Source organism: Vulpes vulpes, chromosome 8, assembly GCF_048418805.1.
Source record: "Vulpes vulpes isolate BD-2025 chromosome 8, VulVul3, whole genome shotgun sequence".
In the NCBI taxonomy this organism is placed as follows: Eukaryota; Metazoa; Chordata; class Mammalia; order Carnivora; family Canidae; genus Vulpes; species Vulpes vulpes.
In genome coordinates, this window is record NC_132787.1 from 36,462,006 (window position 1) to 36,485,492 (window position 23,487).

The following is a 23,487-nucleotide window of genomic DNA, read 5'->3' on the forward strand; positions in this document are numbered from 1 at the left end:
CTCTTCAGTAATGTACTCTTAATGGCTAAGTTGGACATATAGGCCCAGATACTAGAAAGCTCCTGATTTTTATTATTTGCTTTGAAAAAAGAACTGAGATTTGAACTCCTCATTCTAGAAGGTCCAAATTTGATTTTTTGTCCTGTCTATGCCAACTAATCAGTTCTCTGAAGGTCTACCATCTGCAATAAGCTCTCTGGAATTAATTTCTGAATTGGTTTAAGGTTATTTGATTTATAACCAACTAAAATATCTCTAGTTAAGTTGAGCAAGAAAAAAATTAATGGATGGATATAGGATTGTACTTAGCACTAAAAAGAACGATAACAAAAACAGGCGTAGAAAAAAGACTAGGGCCATTCTGGGAATCTAGGACCAAGAAATAACCCAGAATCTCTAGGTTCCACATCAACATCATTAAATAAACATTCTCCTATCCTTGAGTCAAACTGCTAGAATTCAAAGGGAAGAGAGGGCGCCTGTGTAGCTCTGTCACTTGAGCACCCAACTCTTGATTTTGGCTCAGGTCATGATCTCACAGTTGTGAGATGGAGCCCAGAGTCAGGCTCCACACTCAGTGCAGACTCTGCTTGAGATTCTCTCCCTCTCTCTCTCTCTGTCCCTACCCCCACTTGCACTTTCTCCTTCACTAAAATAAAAAAATCTTTTTTTTTTTTTAAAGATTTTATTTATTCATGGGACACACACAGAGAGAGAGAGAGGGATGCAGAGACATAGGCAGAGGGAGAAGCAGGCTCCATGCAGGGAGCCCGACGTGGGACTCGATCCCAGGTCTCCAGGATCACGCCCTGGGCCGAAGGCAGGCGCCAAACCGCCGAGCCATCCAGGGATCCCCTAAAATAAAAAAATCTTAAAACAACAACAGGGAAAGAGACAAAGACTTCCAACCTATGGCCTAGCTTGACTATCAAGGGGGGCAGGGCACTGATGACCAACAGTCTCACCAAGACTGCAAAATATGGAAGAGGAGATTTCTCAAAATGAAATCCAGGTGCTGTTAGTTAAAAGGCGGGACAGGGGAATGGGGGCATAGATACCGAAGGCCAAGACTAAAAGCCAAGAACTGAATTATCAACTTTATCTACCTTTTATGCAGTCCACACTATTTAATAATATTTGTTAGGACAGTTTTGGTTAACTTTAATGACTATATTTTGGGGGCATAGACCAGAGATAATCAAGGTCTTTATCTCTATATTATCCAAAAGCATTACCAAGAAATTATTTTGACATGGCATCTATAATTAAGGACCTACTCTTTGGGCAGCCCGGGTGGCTCAGCGGTTTAGCACCGCCTACAGCCCAGGGCCTGATCCTGGAGATCCGGGATCGAGTCCCATGTGAGGCTCCCTGCATGGAGCCTGCTTCTCCCTCTGCCTGTGTCTCCACCTCTCTCTCTCTCTCTTCTCTGTGTATTCTCATGAATAAATAAATAAAATCTTAAAAAAAAAAAAAAACTACTCTTTTTATTTGCAAGAATATCACATTTCCTAATTTATCTCATTTCTTGTCTATAAATTATCATTGTAACTTGTATTCATATGAACATTTTATATTCATACCTTAATTTATAATATTCAACATTGTATATAAAAACTACAACCATTTCCATGAGCAATTTGATCCCTATATGAGAAAAAGTTTAAAGCATTATAGGTACAACTAATCCAATTGTTTCACTTTCCTGAACTACTTTGGAAACGGATACGCAATTGCTCTGATAAACTGGTATAGGCACTCAGTACTGCAGAAAACATAAATTTGATTCAAGTATCTCATTGGGGAATTAATAAAAATGCAGACCAATTTAGCATGGAGACTAAGTATAATCAAAGCTCCCAACTATTGTGATAATCGGGGGGGAGAGCCTGAGTTCATAAAAGAAATTTCTTCCTGATGACTGAAATTGTTAAAGGTTTTTCCTTTGAATACTCAACTTATTTTCTGACTTAAGGAAATACTCAACTGTAAATCTCACTGTCCAGCTGGGTTTGGAATCACAGTCCAAGTTCCTAAAAGATTAAGCAGAAAAGTGACTCAACCAGGGCCATTTGTCATCTAATTAACATTAAAATGCAAACAATCACACTGGGGAGCATACTGGAAAAGGACACAGTAGTATCAATTTCTGGAGGACAGTCCGGCAGTGAACAGTGACTCCTCTTCTAGAACTTAGAACTACGTAAGAGCAATGCATATACTTTTCCTCTCACTGTACACCTGGGTAACACCTACTTATCCTTCAGGTTTTAGCGTCACTTCTTTAAAGAGGCCTTTTCTAACCTCTCAGTCTAAATTAGATTCCATTGGGGTACCTAGCTGGCTTAGTTGGTAGAACATGTGACTCTTGATCTCGGAGTTGTGGGTTTAAGCCCCATGCTAAGCATAGAGATATTACTTAATAAAAAATCCTAAAAAGAAATAAAAGTAGATTCCATGGGTTTTATTTGATTCTATTGAGTCCATAGATTCCATTTGATTTTCAAATCACACTGTATTTTTCTTTTATACCACTTAGTATGTAATTATTTCTTTGGCTTTTGTATAATGTCCATGTTTCCCACTTACCTTAAAAAAGTCATAAACCAGTTATTAGAACATGTCTTTAAAAAAAAAAAAAAAAACATGTCTTTTTGCTAAACTCTGTATCTCCAGTACCTAAAATATCTTGGCACACAAGTGACACTCACTGATAAGCAAAAAGATTTAAAGAACAGTATATATGCTTTAATTCATTTATATGTGTGTTTAGCAGTGATCAATTTATGGATGATAAAATTTCAAATGATATTTAATTTTATATTTCAGTACTATTTGTGTCACTTTGTAATTAGTAAAAATTATAAAGCTATTCGTGTTTTTAAAAAGAGAAAAAAAACAAGATACATATGCCTAGTGCTATGCTTTGTATGTAGTACTGTTCTCAAATTATTCCCTTCTCTTTCCTTCGCAATTAACTAAGAGGAAACTTCTAGGGGAATATTTAAGGAAAATGTTGAAAATAAATTAAAATGTTTCAATTACTTAAGTGTTATTTGGGGATAGGTTTATCTACTAATGTAACAATGGGAAAAAAAATACCAAAGAGTGAGGATTGGCCCAATAAATTAGGAGCAGCTAAGGTCTCATTGACAGTAACTGCTTCAACTAATCAAATCATCAACTATCATAAGAGAACTCTAACATTAAAGGGGAAGCGGGGAGGGGAGGGACACAACAACAAAGTGTATGCCTATATTAAAAGTAAGCAATTTGTAAATCTAGAAATTAAAACCAAAACACCAAAGTAATACGGTATATGTAAAAGCAAACTGATTTCTTCTTACAAACTCATTTTTAAAAAGAATAAAAACAGACTCAAATTTCCAGACTCAACATCTCTTCAGAAACAAGGTGTGAAAAGGAGATTACAGATTATTTCAGGTATGAAATGAGTTTTGGAAAACAAAAATTGAGTTCTTGCCAATCTCTTCCGAAATAAGACAACAAAGGTCTTCACAGGTAAAGTATAAAATCAGAGGATCCCAGCAAAGGTTATAAATACATATACTCTCTCTTTAGAAAAATAAGACAACAAAGGTCTTCACAGGTAAAGTATAAAATCATTAGGATCCAAAAAAAAAAAAAAAAATCATTAGGATCCCAGCAAAGGTTATAATTGCATATACTCTCTCTTTAGAAAAATGGTTCCATACCGTATGTCCTTTTCTCCAACATCATAATTTTCCTTAACAATGTCATACTTCATGAAGTAGATATCTCAGTATGTATCTCAAAGGAATTCTTAGGTACATAAATATTTAACTAGAACACAAAAAGCACTAACCAAAAAAAGTAGAAATACAATAACCTAACTAAAATTGGCAACTTTTACCCACCAAAAGATTCCATTAACAGAGTGAAAAGGCAAGCCAACCAGTGAAAGAAAATATTCACAATATGTATAACCAATAAGAGATTTATTCCCAAAATTAAATACAAAACACAACAACAAAAAACAGAACCACAATCAAAAAGGACAACAGAGAGGTGTCTTGGTGGCTCAGTCAGTTAGCTGCCTGCCTTCAACTCAGGTCATAATCCTGGGGTCCTGAAATTGAGCCCAACATCAGGCTCCCTGCTCAGCCACGAGTCTGCTTCTTCCTCTCCCTTTGCCTTTCCCCTCTTCACATGCACTCATGCACACTCTCAAATAAATAAATTCTTCTGGAGTAGGGTGTACCAGGAATCTGTCTCCCACCCCTAGACATTTATTGCACTGGCAAAACCTGTCAGATATAATTGTTTTAGAACCCCGCAGTCTGTTGAAGGATTCTAACTTTCAGGAAATGACTAGAATGGAAAATTCAGCAAATTTTGGTCAATTTCACCCTCTAAGCATAGTAGCACTATCCATCTCCCACCCTTAACGCACAACTGTGCACCTGTTCCTGAGGCAGCTGACATAGCTTGCAGAAGCCAAAGTTCACTAAAAAGATCCTGTCCTGCAAATATTAGAGATCTCTCCTCTGATGCTGGTTGTAGCTTCTGATCACAGAGTTGCAGACAAAGAGCCAGTAGCCATTATTGTTGTACTACCCCCACCTACTGTTACAAGCCCCTCCCCATCCAGGTGAAGTGACTTTCAAGGATTTGTTTCTTCAAATATCCTCTCTGCTTCCCTATGTCTTATCCTTTTTCCCCTTTCAGGAACCAGACATGAAAGACTAGGACTACAAATGCACATATGGGAAAAATTACAAAATGACTGTGCACAACTAAGTAAAGATTTATAAAGTTCTGACAAGACATTAAATTTACAGCCCAGGCTAATCCTCAGGACATGGAAGAGCCTGTAACAATTAAAAAAAAAAAAAATGTAAAAAACACAAACCCTGGGGAAGGACAGGAATCTAACTCCCAGAGTTACATTATTAGATTCAAATATGCAATATTCAACAAAAACTCACAAGGCATACAAAGAAACAGGGAAGTATAGTCATTCAAAGGAATAATAAATCAATAGAAACAGTTCCTGAAAAAGTGCTAATACCACATATATTACACAAGGATGTTAAAACAACTGTCTCAACGATAGTAAAAGAACTAAAGAAACATGAGAAGAAAATCAAGAAAACCATGGGTGAAACAAATGGGAATATAGACAAAAAAAAAAAAAAAAAAGAACACAGACACCAAGGAGTAATTGTAGAGCTGAAAATGAAAAGTCCAATAACAGATATGAAAAATTCTCTACACAGATTCAAAGGCAGATCTGAGCAGACAGAAAAAAGAATCACTAAACTTGAAGAGACATGTATTGTAGGAGTCCCAGAAGTAAGGTAGAGAACCAGAGAGTGAATGGGATGGGGAGTAGGAGGGAAAGAAAAGGGCAGAGAGAGTATCTGAGGAAATAATGGCTGAAAACATCAAGAATTTGATGAAAGACATGAATAGAAACATCCAAGTACCTTAACAATCTCCAAGTAAAATGAACTCAGACTCATGCTGAGGATGCACTACAATCAAACCTTTTTTTTTTTTCTTAAAAAAAAAAAAAAACTCTTATTCATTTAAGAGAGAGAGCAGGAGTGAGAAGGGGGGGGGGGAAGCAGAGGGAGAGAGAGAAGGAGGCTCCCTGATGAGCAGGGAGCCCAATGTGGGACTTGATCCCAGGACCCATGACTGAGCTGAAGCTAGATGCTTAACCAAATGAGCCACCCAGGTGACCCAATAATCAAACTTTTAAAACCCAAGACAAAGAATCTTAAATGAAAAAAGAAGCAAATCATCACATACTAAGGATCTTCAATGGAATTATCAGCAGATTTCTCATTAGAAATACTGGAGGCCAAAAGATCAGGGGCCAAAATATTCACAGTGCAAAAATAAAATCAACCAAAAATCTTATATCCAACAAAACTGTCATTCAAAATTGAGGGAGAAATCAAGACATTCCCAAAAAAATAGAAGTTGAAAAAGTAAATGACCACTAGACCTGTCCTGCAATAAATGTTCAAAGAAGTCCTGCCAAGGTGAAGTGAAAGGATACTAGACATTAACTCAAAATCAGACAAATAAAGATCTCAATAAAGGTAAATACATGTGCAATTTAAAAAGCCAGTATTATTGTGATAACAGTCTAACCATACCTTTTGTTTCTACATGACAATGGCAATTAACACATTTAAAGAAAAAAATAAACTCATTAATGTGAAAACAAGTCACTGGTTGTTAACTCCCAATTCCTGTTTCCTACAAACTTAGGATACTAATGCATTTTAAAAGATTATTTATGGGCAGCCTGGGTGGCTCAGCGATTTAGCACTGTCTTCAGCCCAGAGCATTATCCTGGAGACCCAGGATAGAGTCCCACGTCAGGCTCCCTGCATGGAGCCTGCTTCTCCTTCTGCCTGTGTCTCTGTCTCTCTCTCTGTCTCTCTCTCTCTCTCTCTGTGTCTCTCATGAATAAATAAAATCTGGGGATCCCTGGGTGGCCCAGCGGTTTAGCACCACCTTCAGCCCGGGACGTGGTCCTGGAGACCTGGAATCGAGTCCCACATCGGGCTCCCTGTGTGGAGCCTGCTTCTCCCTCTGCCTGTGTCTCTGCTTCTCTCTGTATCTCTCATGAATAAATAAATAAAATCATAAATAAATAAATAAATAAATAAATAAATAAATAAATAAAATCTTTTAAAAATAAAAGATAAAAGATGTTTTTTGAAACAAAATGTATAAAGATATAATTTTGTGACACTAACAAATAAAAGAAAGACAAAGCTATAATGGAGTAGACGGTTTGAAGATTTATCTGCGAGAGACAGAGTGAGCATATAAGAGGGGAGGGGCAGAGGGAGGGAGAGAATTTGAAGCTGACTCCGAGAATGGAGCCTGACATAAAAGGCTCAATCTCACAACCCAGTCATAATCAAGAGTATGATGCCTAACCAATTGAGCCACCTAGAACTCTTAAAAACATTTTTTTTAGTGAAGTATATTTCACATACAATGTTCCATTAGTTTCAATTGTACTAGATCTTTGTTTCCTTAGGGTCATTTCTGGATATTTATTTTGGTTCTCTGATTGTACCATGTTTCTCTCTATGTGTTATTATTTTTTATTGGTATTTCAACATTTGAAAAAACAACCATCATTCTCAATCTCTATGGATTGCCTTCGTATAGAGCACTTCCAAACTCTTTTGGGGGTTGGGTGGCAGAGAGAGTCATTTTTCTTTCTAAAGATTTTGTTTGTTTATTCATGAAAGACACAAGAGAGAGGCAGAGACACAAGCAGAGGGAGAAGCAGGCTCCACACAAGGAGCCTGACATGGGACTCAATCCCGGGATTCCAGGGTCACACCCTGAGCCAAAGGCAGACACCAACCATTGAGCCACCCAAGCTTCCCGGCAGAGAGAATCTTAGGCAGCTCCATGCTCAGCATGGATCTCACAACCCTGAGATCATGACCTGAGCTGAAATCAAGAGTCTGACACTTAACTGCTGGGGCAACCCAGGTACCCCTCAAGCAGATCAATATTGATATTATAGAACTCCCAGAAGGAAAAGAGCAAGACAAAAAGGCAGAGAATTTTTTGACAAAATAATGACTGAAAAGTACCCCAATCTGGGAAAAGAAATATTCAAGTAGGGTGAACCTAAAGAGACTCACACTGAGAATCAAAATCAAGCTAAAAAGTCAAAGACAGGGGTACTTGCCTGGCATAGTCAGTTAAGTGTCCAACTCTTGGTTCTGGCTCAGGTGCTCATTTCAGGGTTGTAAGATTGCGCCAATATCAGGTTCTAAACTCAGCAGAGTCTGCTTAACACACTCTCTTACTCTCCTTCTCTCTGCCTGTCCCCCAGTGCACTCCCTCTCTGAAATAAACAAATCTTTCTTTAAAAAAAGAAAGTCAAAGACCAAAAATCTAGAAATCAGAAAGAGGAGGTGGGTGGGTGGCTCAGTTGGTTAAGGATCTGCCTTGGGCTCAGATCATTATCCTTGGGTCTTGGGATCAAGCCCCACGTCAGGCTCCCTGCTCAGTGGAAAGTCAGCTTCTCCTGCCATTCCCCTGGTTCTGCTCACTCTCTTTCTCTCTCTTTCAAATAAATAAAATCTTAAAAAAGGAAAGCAATCTATCCTAAACAAAGGAGCTCCCATAACAGTATTAAAACATTTCTCAGTAGAAATCACACAGGCGGGGATCCCTGGATGGCTCAGTGGTTTGGTGCCTGCCTTCAGCCTGGGGCGTGATCCTGGAGATCCGGGATCAAGTCCCACATTGGGCTCCCTGCATGGAGCCTGTTTCTCTCTTTGCCTGTGTCTCTGCCTCTCTTTCTCTCTGTGCCTCTCATGAATAAATAAATAAAATCTTAAAAAAAAAAAAAAAAAGAAAGAAAGAAATCACAGGCCAGAATAGTAAGATCACATATTCAAAGAGCTGAAATAAAGAGTAACAATCAAGAACAATATATCCAGCAAAACTGTCCTTCAATGGACGCCAGGGTGGCTCAGTGGTTGAGCATCTGCCTTTGGCTCAGGTTGTGATCCCAGAGTTCTGGGATTGAGTCCTGCATCAGGATCCCCATGGGGAGTCAGCTTCTCCCTCTACCTATGTCTCTGCCCCTCTCTCTGTCTCTCATGAATAAATTTTTTTATAAATCTTTCAAATAAAATTGGCCTTCAAAAATTGAGAAATAAAGATTTTTCCCAGATAAAGAAAACCTAAGGAGTTCCTCACCAATAGTCTGGCCATAAAAGAAATGCTAAAGAGAGTCCAGGTTGAAAAAGAATGTTATAGGGCAGGGATTGTGGCTGACTCCATCAGTGGAGTATGCAACTCTTGATCTCAGAGTTGTAAATTCAAGGCCCACATTGGGAGCAAAAATTACTTAAAAATAAAATCTTAAAAAAAAAAGAATGCTATGGGACCCCTGGGTGGTTCAGCAGTTGAGTGTCTGTCTTTGGCTCAGGGCATGATCCTAGGGTCCTGGGATCAAGTCCCACATTGGGCCCCTGCATGGAACCTGCTTCTCCCTCTGCCTTTGTCTCTGCCCCTCTCTGTGTCTCTTGTGAATAATAAAATTAGGAAAAAAAGGAATGCTAGAAGGCAACACAAAGGCATAAAAACTAAAGCTTTTGGATAAAGGTAAATATATAAATACGAACAGAAGCCTAAAATACTCCAATGGTAGTGCATAAATCAGTGTTATTGCTGGAAGAGCATTTAAATGTTAAAAGCATAAAGAATCACCTGGCTGGATCAGTCAGAATAGCATGCAAATTTTGATCTTAGAGTCCTGAGTTCAAGCCCCATATTGGGCCTAGAGCTTATTTTAAAAATATAAAAAACTGCCAGCGGTTTAGCACCACCTTCAGAGCTTGGGGTGTGATCCTGGAAACCTGGGATGGAGTCCCATATCAGGCTCCCTGCATGGAGCCTGCTTCTCCCTCTGCCTGTGTCTCTGCCTCTCTCTCTCTCTCTCTGTGTCGGTCATGAATAAATAAAATCTTTAAAAAATAAATAAATAAAATAAAATATAAATATAAAAAGCTTGAGAAATTTATAAGGGTAGAGTTTATATATGAATAAATTTATCATCTAAAATAGATTAAAACTATACAATGTATTATGTAATCTTCACAGTAATACAGTACAACAAATTAACAAGACACAAAGGAAGGTAGCAAAAGAGGAAAAGGGAGACAAAATGGGTTTATGACATATAGAAAATAAAACAGAAACAATAAGTCTTGCTCCTTCAGTAATCACATTAAAAGTCAATGGAAGAGGGGTGACTGGGTGTCTCAGTTGGATAAGCATCCAACTTGTGGTTTCAGCTCAGGTCATGATCTTGTAGGCCATGAGGTCAAGCTCTGTCTCCCTCTCTGCACTCAGTAGGGACAGTCCTCTGGAGATTCTCCTTCTCTGCCCCTCCCTTTGTGCCTAAAAAAAAAGATTTTTTTAAAGATACAGAGGGGGGGCACTTGGGTGGCTCAGTGGTTGAGCACCTGATCCCAGAGTCCTGGGATCAAGTGCTCCCCTCAGGGAACCTGTTTCTCCCTCTGCCTATGTCTCTGCCTTTCTCTGTCTCTCCTGAATAAATAAAATCTTTTAAAAAATAAAGATACAGAAGAACAAAATGAACCAAAAAACAAGATCCACCTTTACACTATCAAAAAGAGACTCACTTTAGATGTAAGGACACTCAAAGCCTGAAAGTGAAAGGCTGAGAAAAGATACTCTGTGCAAATGGTTATTAGCAAGAGAGTAGATGTGGCCCTACTTATGAGACAAAACAGGCTTTCAGAGGAAAAACTGTCACAAGAGATAATCATCATTATAATGATGAGTCAATTTACCAGGAAGCTATAACAATTATAAATATGCATGCACCTAATATAGCACCCACATATATGAAACAGTGAGAGACCACAAAGAGAAATAGACACTAATACTAAATCATGAAACACCCTACTTTTAACAATGGATAAAGAGAGGAAATTCTAAAAAGGAAACAAAATAACTAGAAAATAATACAGACCAAACGGATCTAACAAATTTAAAAATACTGTTATAATACCAAGTTATCTTTTCAAGTTTCAATGAAATGAAACTAGAAATTAACAAAAGGAAACAGACTTTACAAATATCTGGAAATTAGAAAATAACACTTTTTTTTTAGGGTGGGGAAGGGCAGAGGGAGAGGGAGAGAGAATCTTTTTTTTTTTTTTTTTTTTTTTGGTGGGGAGAGAGAATCTTAAGCAGGCTCGTTGCCCAGCACTGAGCCCGACACAGGGCTCCATCTCACAACCCTAAGATCAGGACCTGAGCTGAAACCAATAGTTGCCTGCTTAACGGACTGAGCCACGAAGGCACCCCGAAATAACACACTCATAAACAAGCAAGACAAAAGAAGTCACAACGGAAATTACAAAATATCTTAAGATAGGGGAATCCCTGGGCAGCTCAGCAGTTTGGCACCTGCCTTCGGCCCAGGGCGTAATCCTGGAGTCCCAGAATCAAGTCCCACATTGGGTTCCCCGCACGTAGCCTGCTTCTCCCTCTGCCTCTCTCTCTCTTTGTCTCTCGTGAATAAATAAATAAAATCTTAAAAAAAAAAAAGAAAGAAAATATCTTAAGATAAAAGTGAAACACTCATGGGATGTAGTGAAAACACTGTTAAGAGGGAAGGGAAAAGCTATAAACATGCACATCAAAAAATGCATGTTAAAAAAAGAAAAATCTCAAAGCAACAACCTAACACCATGAATAAAAGGAAGAAGAACAAACTCAACCCACAATTAACAGAAGAGAGAAATAAAGATTAAAACACAACGAAACAGAAAAGAGAAAAAAAATCAAGACAGATTTTTGGAAAGATCAATAAATTGGCAAACCTTTAGTTAGACTAAGAAAAAAAAAGAGGACTTAGGGCACTTGGGTGGTTCAGGGGTTGAGCATCTGCCTTTGGCTCGGGTCGCAGTCCCGGGGCCCTGGGATCAAGTCCCGCATCGGGGTCCCCCATCCGGAGCCTATTTCTCTCTCTGCCTGTGTCTCTGCTTTTTTGGGTCTCTCATGAATAAATAAAATCTTTTTTTTTAAAAAGAGAGGACTTTAATAAAAATTAGAAATTAAGTGAGATGTTACAATGGATATCACAGAAATAAAAGGGATTCTAAGAGACAACTATGAACTATTATATGTAAACAAACTGGATAACTTAGAAAAAATGGGTCAATTCCTAGCAATATACAACCTAGTAAGACTGAATCATTAAGAAATAAAAATTCAGAACAGATATATTTAACCAGTAATCCAAAATCTCCAAACAAGGAAATGCATAGCATCAGATGTTTTCACTGGTAAATTCTACCAAACATTTAAAGAACAATTAACACCAACCCATCTTAAACTCTCCCAAACATATGTTGTCATTCTTCTTAGGTAGTATGCAGGAATGGGATAGATCCTATGGTAATTCTACATTTAACCTTTAAAGGAACTGCCAAACTGTTTCCCAAAGGGACTGTACCATTTTATATTCGATTTAGTAATATAGGAGGGGGCTCCAATTTCTCTATTATCCTTGCCAATATCTGTTTTTGCAGCTTTTGGTTTTCCAACCTTTTTTCTTTTAATATTTTATTTATTTATTCATGAGAGACACAGAGAGAGCCAAAGGCAAGACACTCAAACACTGAGCCACCCAGGCATCCCTTTTCCAACCTTTAAAACACAGAAACATACACCATAAGTTTGTGGAAGTGGTGTTAGTGAGCTATGTAGCACATTGGCCTTTAATCCTCTTTTCACACATACTTGGAGAGAATGGCTCCTAACATAATACAGCATCCAATTCTCTGACTCCAATCTCAACAACTGTACATGCACCTACGTTGAAAAGCTGTATACTGTAAAAGCATGTAATAGATTCTGGATTTTATTTTTCTTTAAGATGTAATTATTTTAGAGAGAAAATTTGTATTTTTTTTTTAAGACTTTATTTTTTCATGAGAGAGACCAAAAGACAGAGAGGCAGAGACATAGGTAGAGGGAGAAGCAGGCTCCACACAGGGAGCCCGATGCAGAACTCGATCCCCAGAATCCAGGATCGCACCCTGGGCCAAAGGCAGGCACCAAACTTAGAGACCAAGCACATACATGCACATGAGGAGGGGGGAAGGGCAGAGGGCAAGAATCTTAAATAGAGTCCCTGCTGACCACAGAGTCCAAAGGGGCTAGATGCCAGGACCCTGAGATCGTGACCTCAACTGAAATCAAGGGTCAAATGCTTAACAGATTGAGCCACTCAGGTGCCCCTAGATTCAGGATTTTAAAAAGATTTACCTTGCTTTGATCAGGATTATCTGTCATAGGTGCAGGGCAGGGGGGTGCAAAGTGACATCCGTCCATTTTAAAGTTGTAACTATTTTACACTTATTTGTATAATCACTTGATTAATGTTAATCTTACTTTGTCTCATTTTACACAACATACCAATTAACTAACACATAGTAAGTACTCAAATTATGTTTAGGAATGAAGTATGCTGTATCCCAAATCTCTGGAATCTGAGTAACTAGTTGCTGGACCTAGGAAGTTATAATTAAAAAAAGAAAACCTGACTGAAAACAGTGTGCATCTTTTCTATAAAAGTACTTACTAGGGCAGCCCTGGTGGCTAAGTGGTTTAGCGCCACCTTCAGCCCAGGGTGTGATCCTGGAGACCCGGGGTCGAGTCCCATTTGAGGCCCATGTTGGGCTCCCTGCATGGAGCCTGCTTCTCCCTCTCTCTGCCTCTGTGTGTGTGTGTGTGTGTGTGTGTGTGTCATGAATAAATAAAATCTTTAAAAATAAAAAAAATAAAAGTACTAACTACTTACACACTCAAGTGAAACAATCTAGAAACAGTTCTGGTTTTTTCTTTTAAAGATTTTATTTATTTATTCATGAGAGACACAGAGAGAGAGAGAGAGGCATAGAGACAGGCAGAGGGAGAAGCAGGCTCCATGCAGGGAGCCCAATGCGGGACTTGATCCTGGGAGAACCAAAGGCAGAGGCTTAACTGGTGAGCCACCCAGGCGTCCTGAAACAGCTCAGTTCTAAATAAGTTACCTCTAAAGCAACAATTACTTTTGATTCTACATTAGCAATGAGAATCATTTGTGCTAAAACGGGGCTCATTCTGCTTTTCTACCTATTAACTCTTTGATGTAAATTAATTTACATATGAAAAATCTGTCACAAAAAAAAACTGTTGAGAGGTAATGAGAATGAAATAAATGTCAAGAGGGCACAGTAAGGAGTAACTATTTGCTAAGAGACTCTACCTAAACTATAGTATCATGTATTTTTTTTAAAGATTTTATTTATTTATTCATGAGAGACACAGAAGATAGGGAGAGACACAGGCAGAGGGAGAAGCAGGCTCCATACAGGAAGCCCAATGTGGGACTCGATCTCAGGATCACAACCTGAGCCAAAAGCAAATGCTCAACCACTAAGTCATCCACATGTCCCTTCAGTATCATGTTATTAATCAGGTAAAATTCTGGATCTATTAACTGGTCTATGTATGAAATTACCCTAATAACAGATTTATAGACTTAATACTATAAATTCTCACAATAACCATCTCTCTCCATTTTATTGATGAGGGAATTAAAACACTTGGCCTCATGATCTAGACACAAAGCAAGAAAAGTGATGTAGAATCTATTTTGGGTATTTTATACCCTTATCCAATTCCATCAGTAAACTCTAAAGTATTTTCTGAAATTAAAAATGCCACATATATGCCACCACCATATAAAGCTAAGAAAAATGACCAATTTAGCTACAAGTCATAGCTTTCCAAAGATGTAAAGACTCCTCAGTTCTAAGAATTTCTATATTTCTAAGATATTTTCCCACTGGAACCCTTAAACATGAAATATTAAAAATTAACAGACGTCACTATTTGAGTCAAATCATTAGGATACTTCTATCCAGTAAAAGAAAAAAAAATTGTATTATTATTTTACACTATTTATATAAAATATACAGGAAAAAAATTAAGAATCACATGTGAAGGGGCCCTGGGTGTCTCGGTTGAGTATCTGACTTCGGCTCAGATGATGGTATCAGGGTCCTGGGATCTAGCCCTGCGTCAGGCTCCCTGCTGGGCGTGGGGAGGTGTCTTTTCTCACTCTGCCTCTCCTCCTGTTTGTACTCTCTCTAAAATAAATAAAATCTTAAAAAAGAAATCATATGTGGAATTTGATGCGTTTATGGGCAGCCCGGGTGCTCAGCGGTTTAGCACCTGCCTTCAGCCCAGGGTGTGATCCTGGAGACCCAGGATAGAGTCCCACGTCAAGCTCCCTGCATGGAGCCTGCTTCTCCCTCTGCCTGTGTCTCTCCCTCTCTCTCTCTTTCTCTGTGTGTGTCTCTCATGAATAAATAAATAAAATGTGTTTTTAAAAAAATAGTTTAAAAAAAAGGAATTTGATGCATTTATTAAAAGGCCCTCCATGAGGTGCAAATTCTCTTAGGAGCATGTTATAAATAAGGTATTTTAAAATTAGAAGACAGGTGGGCACCCCGGGTGGCTCAGCGGTTCAGTGCTGCCTTCAGCCCAGGGCCTGATCCTGGAAACCCAGGATCAAGTCCCACATCAAGCTCCCTGCATGGAGCCTGCTTCTCTCTCTGCCTGTGTCTCTCCCTCTCTCTCTTTCTCTCTCTCTCTGTGTCTCATGAATAAATAAAATATTTTAAAAAAAAATTAGAAGACAGCAATAATGGGAAAAAAATTACTAGATCATTTTTAATTTCTCTCCCAACTACTTCCTAAATAATAAATTAAGAGGTTCAATAAATACTGGTATTTTCGTTACTTCCATAACATATGCTAGATTTTAAGATTAGATGATACTTAGTAATAAGGCTATTAACAATTCCTTCCTCCAAATTATTCCTTAAAAAGGTAGTTACAATATATTCTAAGATAAAAATCTTAAATTACTTAGTATAGACTTACCCAGATTTCCTTGCTCGATTGTCAGTACCACCTCATCCATCACCACAGCCCTAAAGTCCAATTCCTCCTCACAACACTTGGCCTTTAATGCTCGTAAAATTTCTTTTTGGGGATAGTCTTCCCTGATTCGACGATCTGTCAAAAACCACAACTTTGCAGCCACAGAGCTACACATCTTGATCTGCTTGCTCTTCCTTTTTCCTGGATTATTTCTTCCTGAACGCCGATTCTTTCTACACAGAAAAACAAAATTCACATATAGGGTAAATAAAGAATTCAACCTAAGGAGTTTCATGTCTCTGTGACTCCCCCTTACATATAAAATTAAATTTGATTTTCTCCTGTTGAAAAGAAAAAAGAGATTTGGTGCACCTGGCTGGCTCAGTTGGTAAATTGTGCAACTCTTTTGGGGTCATGATTAAGAGCCCCACATCAGGCTTAGAGATCACTTAAAAAAATATATTAATGGGACGCATGGGTGGCTCAGAAGTTGAGCGTCTGCCTTTGGCTCAGGGTATGATCCCGGGGTCCAGATAGTCCCGCATCGGGCTCCGTATGGGGAGCCTGCTTCTCCCTCTGCCTGTATCTCTGCCTCTCTCTGTATCTCTCATGAATAAATAAATAAATAAATAAAATCTTTAAAAACATATATATTAATGTTTATAAAAATCTACTTAATTCTTGGCTTTCACACAAATGCTGTGATTATATATTAACTATATAAACACACAAAATTAATGACTTCCCTTCCATTCAAATCAAACTTTTATACTGCTAGAAATACAGAAACTCACAACCTCCCCTGAAACAAAATTTCTCCATCTTCCACCAGGGAAGCTAGCATTGTAGTTTTATAATTACAGCATGTCTCTTAGTAAAAGTCTGATTTTCTATATTATATATTCAATGCCAATCCCTGTGTTAATATATACTATCTAGGAATGTACTTTAATCCTATCATCTACTTTTGACTGATTTATTCCTTCCCCCAAAATGCAAATCCCTTAATATAAAATAGATGAGATTGTAATCATCAGTACATCTCCATCCCTTCAATTATGATAAACTCCATTTATGTATACTCATACATCTATAGTTTATTCAATTTTGTTATATGTATATTTTATTACAAACATATCTACAGGAATTTTTAATATTTTATTTATTTGGGATCCCTGGGTGGCGCACTGGTTTAGCGCCTGCCTTTGGCCCAGGGCGCAATCCTGGAGACCCGGGATCAAATCCCACGTCGGGTTCCAGGTGCATGGAGCCTGCTTCTCCCTCTGCCTATGTCTCTGCCTCTCTCTCTCTCTCTCTCTCTCTCTCTGTGTCTGTGACTATCATAAATAAATAAAAAATTTTAAAAAAAAGATTTTATTTATTTGAGAGAGCAGAGGGAAAGGTACAAGCAGACTGAGCAGGAAGCCCAATGTGGGGCTCGATCCCAGGACCTGAGCTGAAGGCAGACTTTTAACCAACTAAGCCAACCAAGCACCCCCAAGAATGTATGAAATAATGAGACAGCAACACCTGTGTTATTAGAGGAGTAGCAACACTAAAGTCATTTACATAGCAAGTTTAATAAAAATTAATAGTTCAAGAATATGGGAAAAAACTTTTAAAAAAATAAACGTTGGGGTCCATTCACTAAAATTTATTTCAGTCAGGGGATAGCATGCTCTTACTCAATGTTTTTATGCTTACTTTAAATTTTTTAAACAAACACAGATTGTTTACTAGAATACAAAAAAGGACATTCTTCCAGAAATAGTGCTGCTTCTCAGAGTTTACATCATGAGCAAGAGCTTGTATCATGAACAAGACAACAGTTGAAAATTATTTTCCTAAGAAGCAAAAAGTTAAAAGTTTTACTAACAGGTGATTTCAACCCAAAAATAAAAAAAAAAGAAAGAAAAAAAACTTTTTACAAAATTGAAATTCCCGAGGTCTCTGGCTGGCTTGGTCAGTAAAGAATGTGACTGTTGACCTCGGTTGTGAGTTCAACCCTCACCACTGGGCAAGGAGCCTACCTAAACAAACCCCCCCCCCCGCCCCTCAAAAAAATCCTAATGGCAAATGTAACATAGAAAAAAGAACAAGGCTAAGAACTAAGGGAAGCAACGGCCATTCAGATGAACAGCTTCCAGCATTACAGAACTTAGAAGTGGTCCCTCATACACCAGTCATGCATTCTCCAGGGTTTCAGTCAGAAGGGCCTGCTCCACCCTTAACATGAGGCGCACATTTAGACTAGAACATCATAAGCCAAATGAGCCACCACACACACACACACACACACACACACACACACACAGCACCACCCCCCCACAACCCTGGCCTGCTATGACTACAACACTCACCCAATCTGCCCCACAACCCAGTGTCTCAAAGGCATCAATCACGGGAAAGCAGGGAAGGAATAAAATAACGTGGGAGATACACACATGAGTGTGACCTGCATCTGTGGAAGATGTCGTCACTGAGAAGTTTCAAAGGAAAAGCTCCACAAAAGGAAAGTCGCACCAGAGTACCTAATGTAGAGATCCCCAGTTTCCCTTGAAAGGGGCACTGTAAAAATGACCCATTTAGACTGAGTTGTTTTTGAAACACCCTGTCAATGACCTCCAATACTCTGGAGCCATCTTGGTGCCTTCCCTGACACCTGGGTCTTAAACATCATCTGTTGACCAGTATGACTGAATTTTACTGCGTGAATGTGTACTGAATGAGTACAACAGAAATCAGGCCCCAACAGAAATCAGGATAGGATGTTACAACCACTGGCAACTGGGAAGCAGAAATGCTTGCCAATACTGATGTGACAAGTCATAGAAAATGCCCAAGCCACAAGAGTAATACATGATGTTTTTTAATCATTTTATAATCAGACAAACACACACCTGGGCTACAGTCTCATGTAGTTGTGCAGCAACTCCTGATAGATCATGCACGTGAGCATCACCATGTCTGGCTTCATGGCTGCAGCTCTAATACCCTTGCATAATCTTTGGGTGTTTCCACACTAGTATGTAACTGACAACAGCCAGGTTCAGGTTAGCCTCCCTATCTCCTTTCATTTATTTTTTTTACAGATTTCTGGGACCCCTAGGTGGCTCAGTGGTTGAGTGTCTGCCTTTGGCTCAGGACATGATCCCGGTGCGGGGACCAAATCCCACATCAGGCTCTCTGCAAGGAGCCTGCTCCTCCATGTCTCTGACTCTCTCTCGGTCTTTCATGAATAAATAAATAAATCTTTTTTAAAAAATACATATTTTATATTTTATTTACAGAGAGAGCAAGAGCAGGAGAGAGGGGCAAAAAAAGGAGAAGTAGGTAGGGATCCCTGGGTGGCGCAGCGGTTTAGCGCCTGCTTTGGCCCAGGGTACGATCCTGGAGACCCGGGATCGAATCCCACGTCGGGCTCCCGGTGCATGGAACCTGCTTCTCCCTCTGCCTGTGTCTCTGCCTCTCTCTCTCTCTCTCTCTCTCTCTCTCTCTCTCTGACTATCATAAATAAATAAAAATTAAAAAAAAAAAAAGGAGAAGTAGACTTCCTGTCCAGCAGGAAGTCCAACAGGGGGGCTCGATCCCAGGACTGTGAGATCATGAATGAGCCAAAGGCAGATGCTTAAGTGACTGAGCCACCCAGGTTTCCCTCCTTTCATTTTCTTTTTAATGGGCTCCAAATCCTCTTGACCCTGGGATTCTAACAAAGAAAATAATGTTCTTTCTCGCCTTCATGATTTGGAAGCAAGGCTAGAGATCTCATCATTTGACACAACTGGACTACATACTTTCATAGGAAATACCCGCACAACCAGATCTGAAACTAGAGAAATGCTGTCGCCCTGCAGAAAACTCTATGAAAGAGGTAGACACCAGTTTGAAGAGTTCCAGTATCAATGTCAAGGACTGTGATTCCTCAAAGCCCACCTAGTGGCAGCCAATATGACAAGATCTGGGGATCATGACCTTGTTGCCCTGTACCAAGATACCTTCGTTCATACGGAATACAAGTTTTTAAAATATTTTATTTATTCATGAGAAACACAGAGAGAGTAGCAAAGACATGGGTAGAGGGAGAAGCAGGCTCCCTGTAGGTTGCTCCATGCAGAATTCGATCCCAGGATCCTGGGATCACAACCTGAGCCAAATGCAGATGACACTCAACCACTGAGCTACCCAGGTGCCCCTGAAATACATTTTTATCAGCTTCAAAAGATTTGTCTTGCTTTTCATATAAAGAATCACAGAGGTATGCCACATTGTGTTCCAATGTACATCAAGTAGATGACATCCCCAGCTTGAAAAGGGCAAGTCAGCTTAACAACCTCCAGCTTGTTAATTACCATCTCATTGGTGCTGGTATCTTCAAGAGACACCTATCCAATTTTTTATCCAGTATAATTTTACAATGATCTCCAAAGACCAGTTTATTGCCAGAGAAAGAAAAAAGCACAACTCTCGCTACCCAATGGTCCCCTTCTATTTCAACGGGTAGTGGAGCAGCTGACCATCCTCAGGCACCCAGGGTTGCTTGCCTTTATCAGGCTGCTCTACTGGAATTCACATCTAAGAATACCAACAACAAACAAAGACTTTCCAACCACAAAGGCAAAGGCTCTGCGTTCCCTCCCCCTTCCCCTCCCCCCCCCCCAACCTATGGGCCTCCTGGGAGGCCACCTTCCTGTGGGTCAGGTGGAAACCAGTAGGCCAGTGCCTCCTCCAACATATCTATTTTTTCTATTTATCCCATCCATGAACACCCAGGGGGGGGAAGAAAAAAAAAACATTGATGATAGTCAAAAGCATAACGCTAAATCTACACAGTCCAGGAGACCAAAAATCCACCAATAAAATGATAGTCCTGATTCTTAAAAATAAAAAACTTCAGATTACAGTCAGTTTTAAAAGCCATTAAAGGGATCCCTGGGTGGCGCAGCGGTCAGGCGCCTGCCTTTGGCCCAGGGCGCAATCCTGGAGACCCAGGATCGAATCCCACATCAGGCTCCCGGTGCATGGAGCCTGCTTCTCCCTCTGCCTATGTCTCTGCCTCTCTCTCTCTCTCTGTGACTATCATAAATAAATAAATAAATAAATTAATAAATTAATAAATAAATAAATAAATAAATAAATATTAAAACAAAAAAATAAAAGCCATTAAAGACTCCCTTATAAAGGTAAAATGGTTCTTTTTTGTCCCCATGACACCTAAAGGAATAGGTTTGGTTATCCAGTAAGATATCTTTAAGAAAAGAGTTCATTCTCCAACAGTGTAAGTCAGAAAAATACAGCATTTGCAAATGTCCACATATACAAAGGAGTAATGTAAACTCAGATCAACTAATTTTCATCCTCTGTTTCTTCATTTCCACCACAGTATCAAGGAAAACAATGTGCAAATATCAGATACTAAATAAATGCTACAAAAAATAAATAAACAAACAAATAAATAAATAAATGCTACTGATAAACTGCTACTGTTTTTCTTTCGTTTTTTGTTTTTTGTTTTTTACAAGGAGACATTCAAAGAAAATTCACTTTTACATTTGAGATAGTTTTCCCATGCAAACTTCTGGATACACACACCAATAACAGTCACTGTCATCTCTCCCTCTATGTCTCTCCTCTCTCTGTGTCTCTCATGAATAATTAAATAAAATCTTTAAAAAAAAACAAAGTCAGTGTCATCTATCAATAGTCTAGGCAGGGCTAATTAAATGGGAATCATAAATAAAGTACTCCATTCATTTATCTCATGAGAACCCTTCCCAATGGTAATTATTCCGCTAGGGAAAAAAAGCACAATTACAATCTACCATTTGAAGATATTAAGGTACCTCTTACTACTAGGAAAATTATTCCAGGTAAGACACAGCATATAGATATGCTATATGTTGGCAAATTGAACTCCAATAAAAAAAAAAATTAAAAATTAATTTAAAAAAAAAAGAAACAGCATATAAACTTAGAATCCAAAGACTGAGAGGGGACAATTACCACAATAATTAAGCCAGAAATAGGTTTCAGGTTTTCTGATTTCTTTCTACTTTTTTCTACCATGCCTAAAGACACTGAAAGGAATCTGGAAAAATATAAGAATTCCAGAGTGTAAGTGATCATATAATACCAAATATTGTGTTAGGCAATTTGTAGCTTCTCATTTCACAACCATCCCTTGAAGCATTATTGTGTTCATTTGGCAAGTGAGGCTGTTCCAGGAGAGATGTTAACCTTGTCTAAATTTGCAAAATTACAAAGTGATAAAGGCCAGAGTGAATTCAAATTCTATACACTCCATGGCAGAGAATGCCTGTTGCTTTTCAATAACCATTTCTACTGACTCAATAGTAGTAAGATATCTGATACTAGTTAACCACAGGCCAAGTAACTAAAGGACTGAATTCCCTAAGCTTTCTTGCGACAAGATGTGGTCATATAAGTAAATTTTATTCAATGAGAAGCCTGCTTCTCCCTCTCCCTATGTCTCTGCATTTCTATGTGTCTCTCATGAATAAATAAAATCTTTTAAAAAATGCATATTTGAGAGATATGCTGCCCCTTTGCCCTTCTTCCATCCTGTTACCTAGAATGTAAATGTCATGATTAACTACCACCTGGACTATGAGGACAGGAGTGAACCCTAAGAAAAGCACAGCTACCTGTTAGAACTTGAATCCCAGACAATTCTGTGGTGCCATAACCTTGGACCACCTACAACCTCTTTTGCTTATGTCAATATTTGGTAATTCTTTATTGTAGGCCATAGAACTTTACCTTAACAAGTGTAGTCTACCATACCTTGCCCAAAAGTTATAGGAAATTATTCCCTTAACATCAAAGTTTGCAGACATCAGCAAGTAGTGGTATTGTTTATAAAAGGGATTCTCTTGGGATCCCTGGGTGGCTCAGTGGTTTAGCGCCGCCTTCAGCCCACGGTGTGGTCCTGGAGTCCCAGGGATCGAGTCCCACATCAGGCTCTCTGCATAGAGCCTGCTTCTCCCTCTGCCTGTCTCTGCCTCTCTCTCTCTCTCATGAATAAATAAAATCTTAAAAAAAAAAAAAAAAAACTTAAAAACAGAATTACCATTTGACCTGGTAATTCTAGTTTTACATATATAACCAGAAGAAATGAAGGCAGAGTCTTCACAAAGAGGGGTCTGCACACAAATGTTCAAAGCAGCATTATAATAACTAGAGGTAAAAGCAACCCAAGTGTTCATCAAAAGATGACTCAAAGAGTAAAATACAGAATATACATATAATGCCTTAAAAAGGAATTAAATTCCAATACAGGGCAGCCTGGGTGGCTCAGCAGTTTAGGGCCACCTTCAACCCAGGGCCTGATCCTGGGGACCCAGGATCAAGTCCCACATCAGACTCCCTGCATGGAGCCTGCTTCTTCCTCTACCTGTGTCTCTGCCTCTCTGTGTCTCTCATAAATAAATAAAATCTTTTAAAAAAATAAAAAATAAAAATTCCAATACATACTACACCACATGGATGAACTTGGGAGGACATTATGCATCAGTATATAAGCCAAATTCACAGAAAATAGAATGGTGGTTGCCAGGGGTTGGGCTGTTGGGGGAATCGAGACTTAGTTTTATTAGGAAACAGTTTGTTTATGCAATATGAAGAGTTCTAGAGATGAATATGGTAGACAGTTGCATAAGAATATATAGTTAATACCACTAACAGGTATATAGTTAATACCTGCATACTTAAAAAATGATTAAGATGGTAAATTTTATGCTATGTGTATTTTACGACAGTAAAAATAAAGAAAACTGGATAAGACAAATGTCATGAGCAAATTAACATGCAAATTTAACACATATTCATCTAAAGGATCAGAAAACTGTTACCTTGGATTACCTGTAGTTCTGTTACTAAATTTCCCAAAATAGTTTGTGGTCTAAAACTAATTAGTATACGTGCTGCCGAAGCGAGCACTCTATAAAACTG

General features: G+C 38.8%; 1 protein-coding gene across 11 annotated transcripts in view; it reads right to left on the minus strand.

The window, feature by feature from the left end:
* RIMKLB (ribosomal modification protein rimK like family member B) overlaps window positions 1-23,487 on the minus strand; it is a 67,391-nt gene that overhangs the window by 36,277 nt on the left and 7,627 nt on the right. For all 11 annotated transcript variants that reach the window (XM_072766069.1, XM_072766066.1, XM_072766067.1 and 8 more), the window contains exon 2: window positions 15,520-15,752. In XM_072766069.1, coding sequence (XP_072622170.1) covers window positions 15,520-15,694 — 175 coding nt within the window. In that variant the 5' untranslated portion in view covers window positions 15,695-15,752. The remainder of the gene's footprint in view (window positions 1-15,519; window positions 15,753-23,487) is intronic.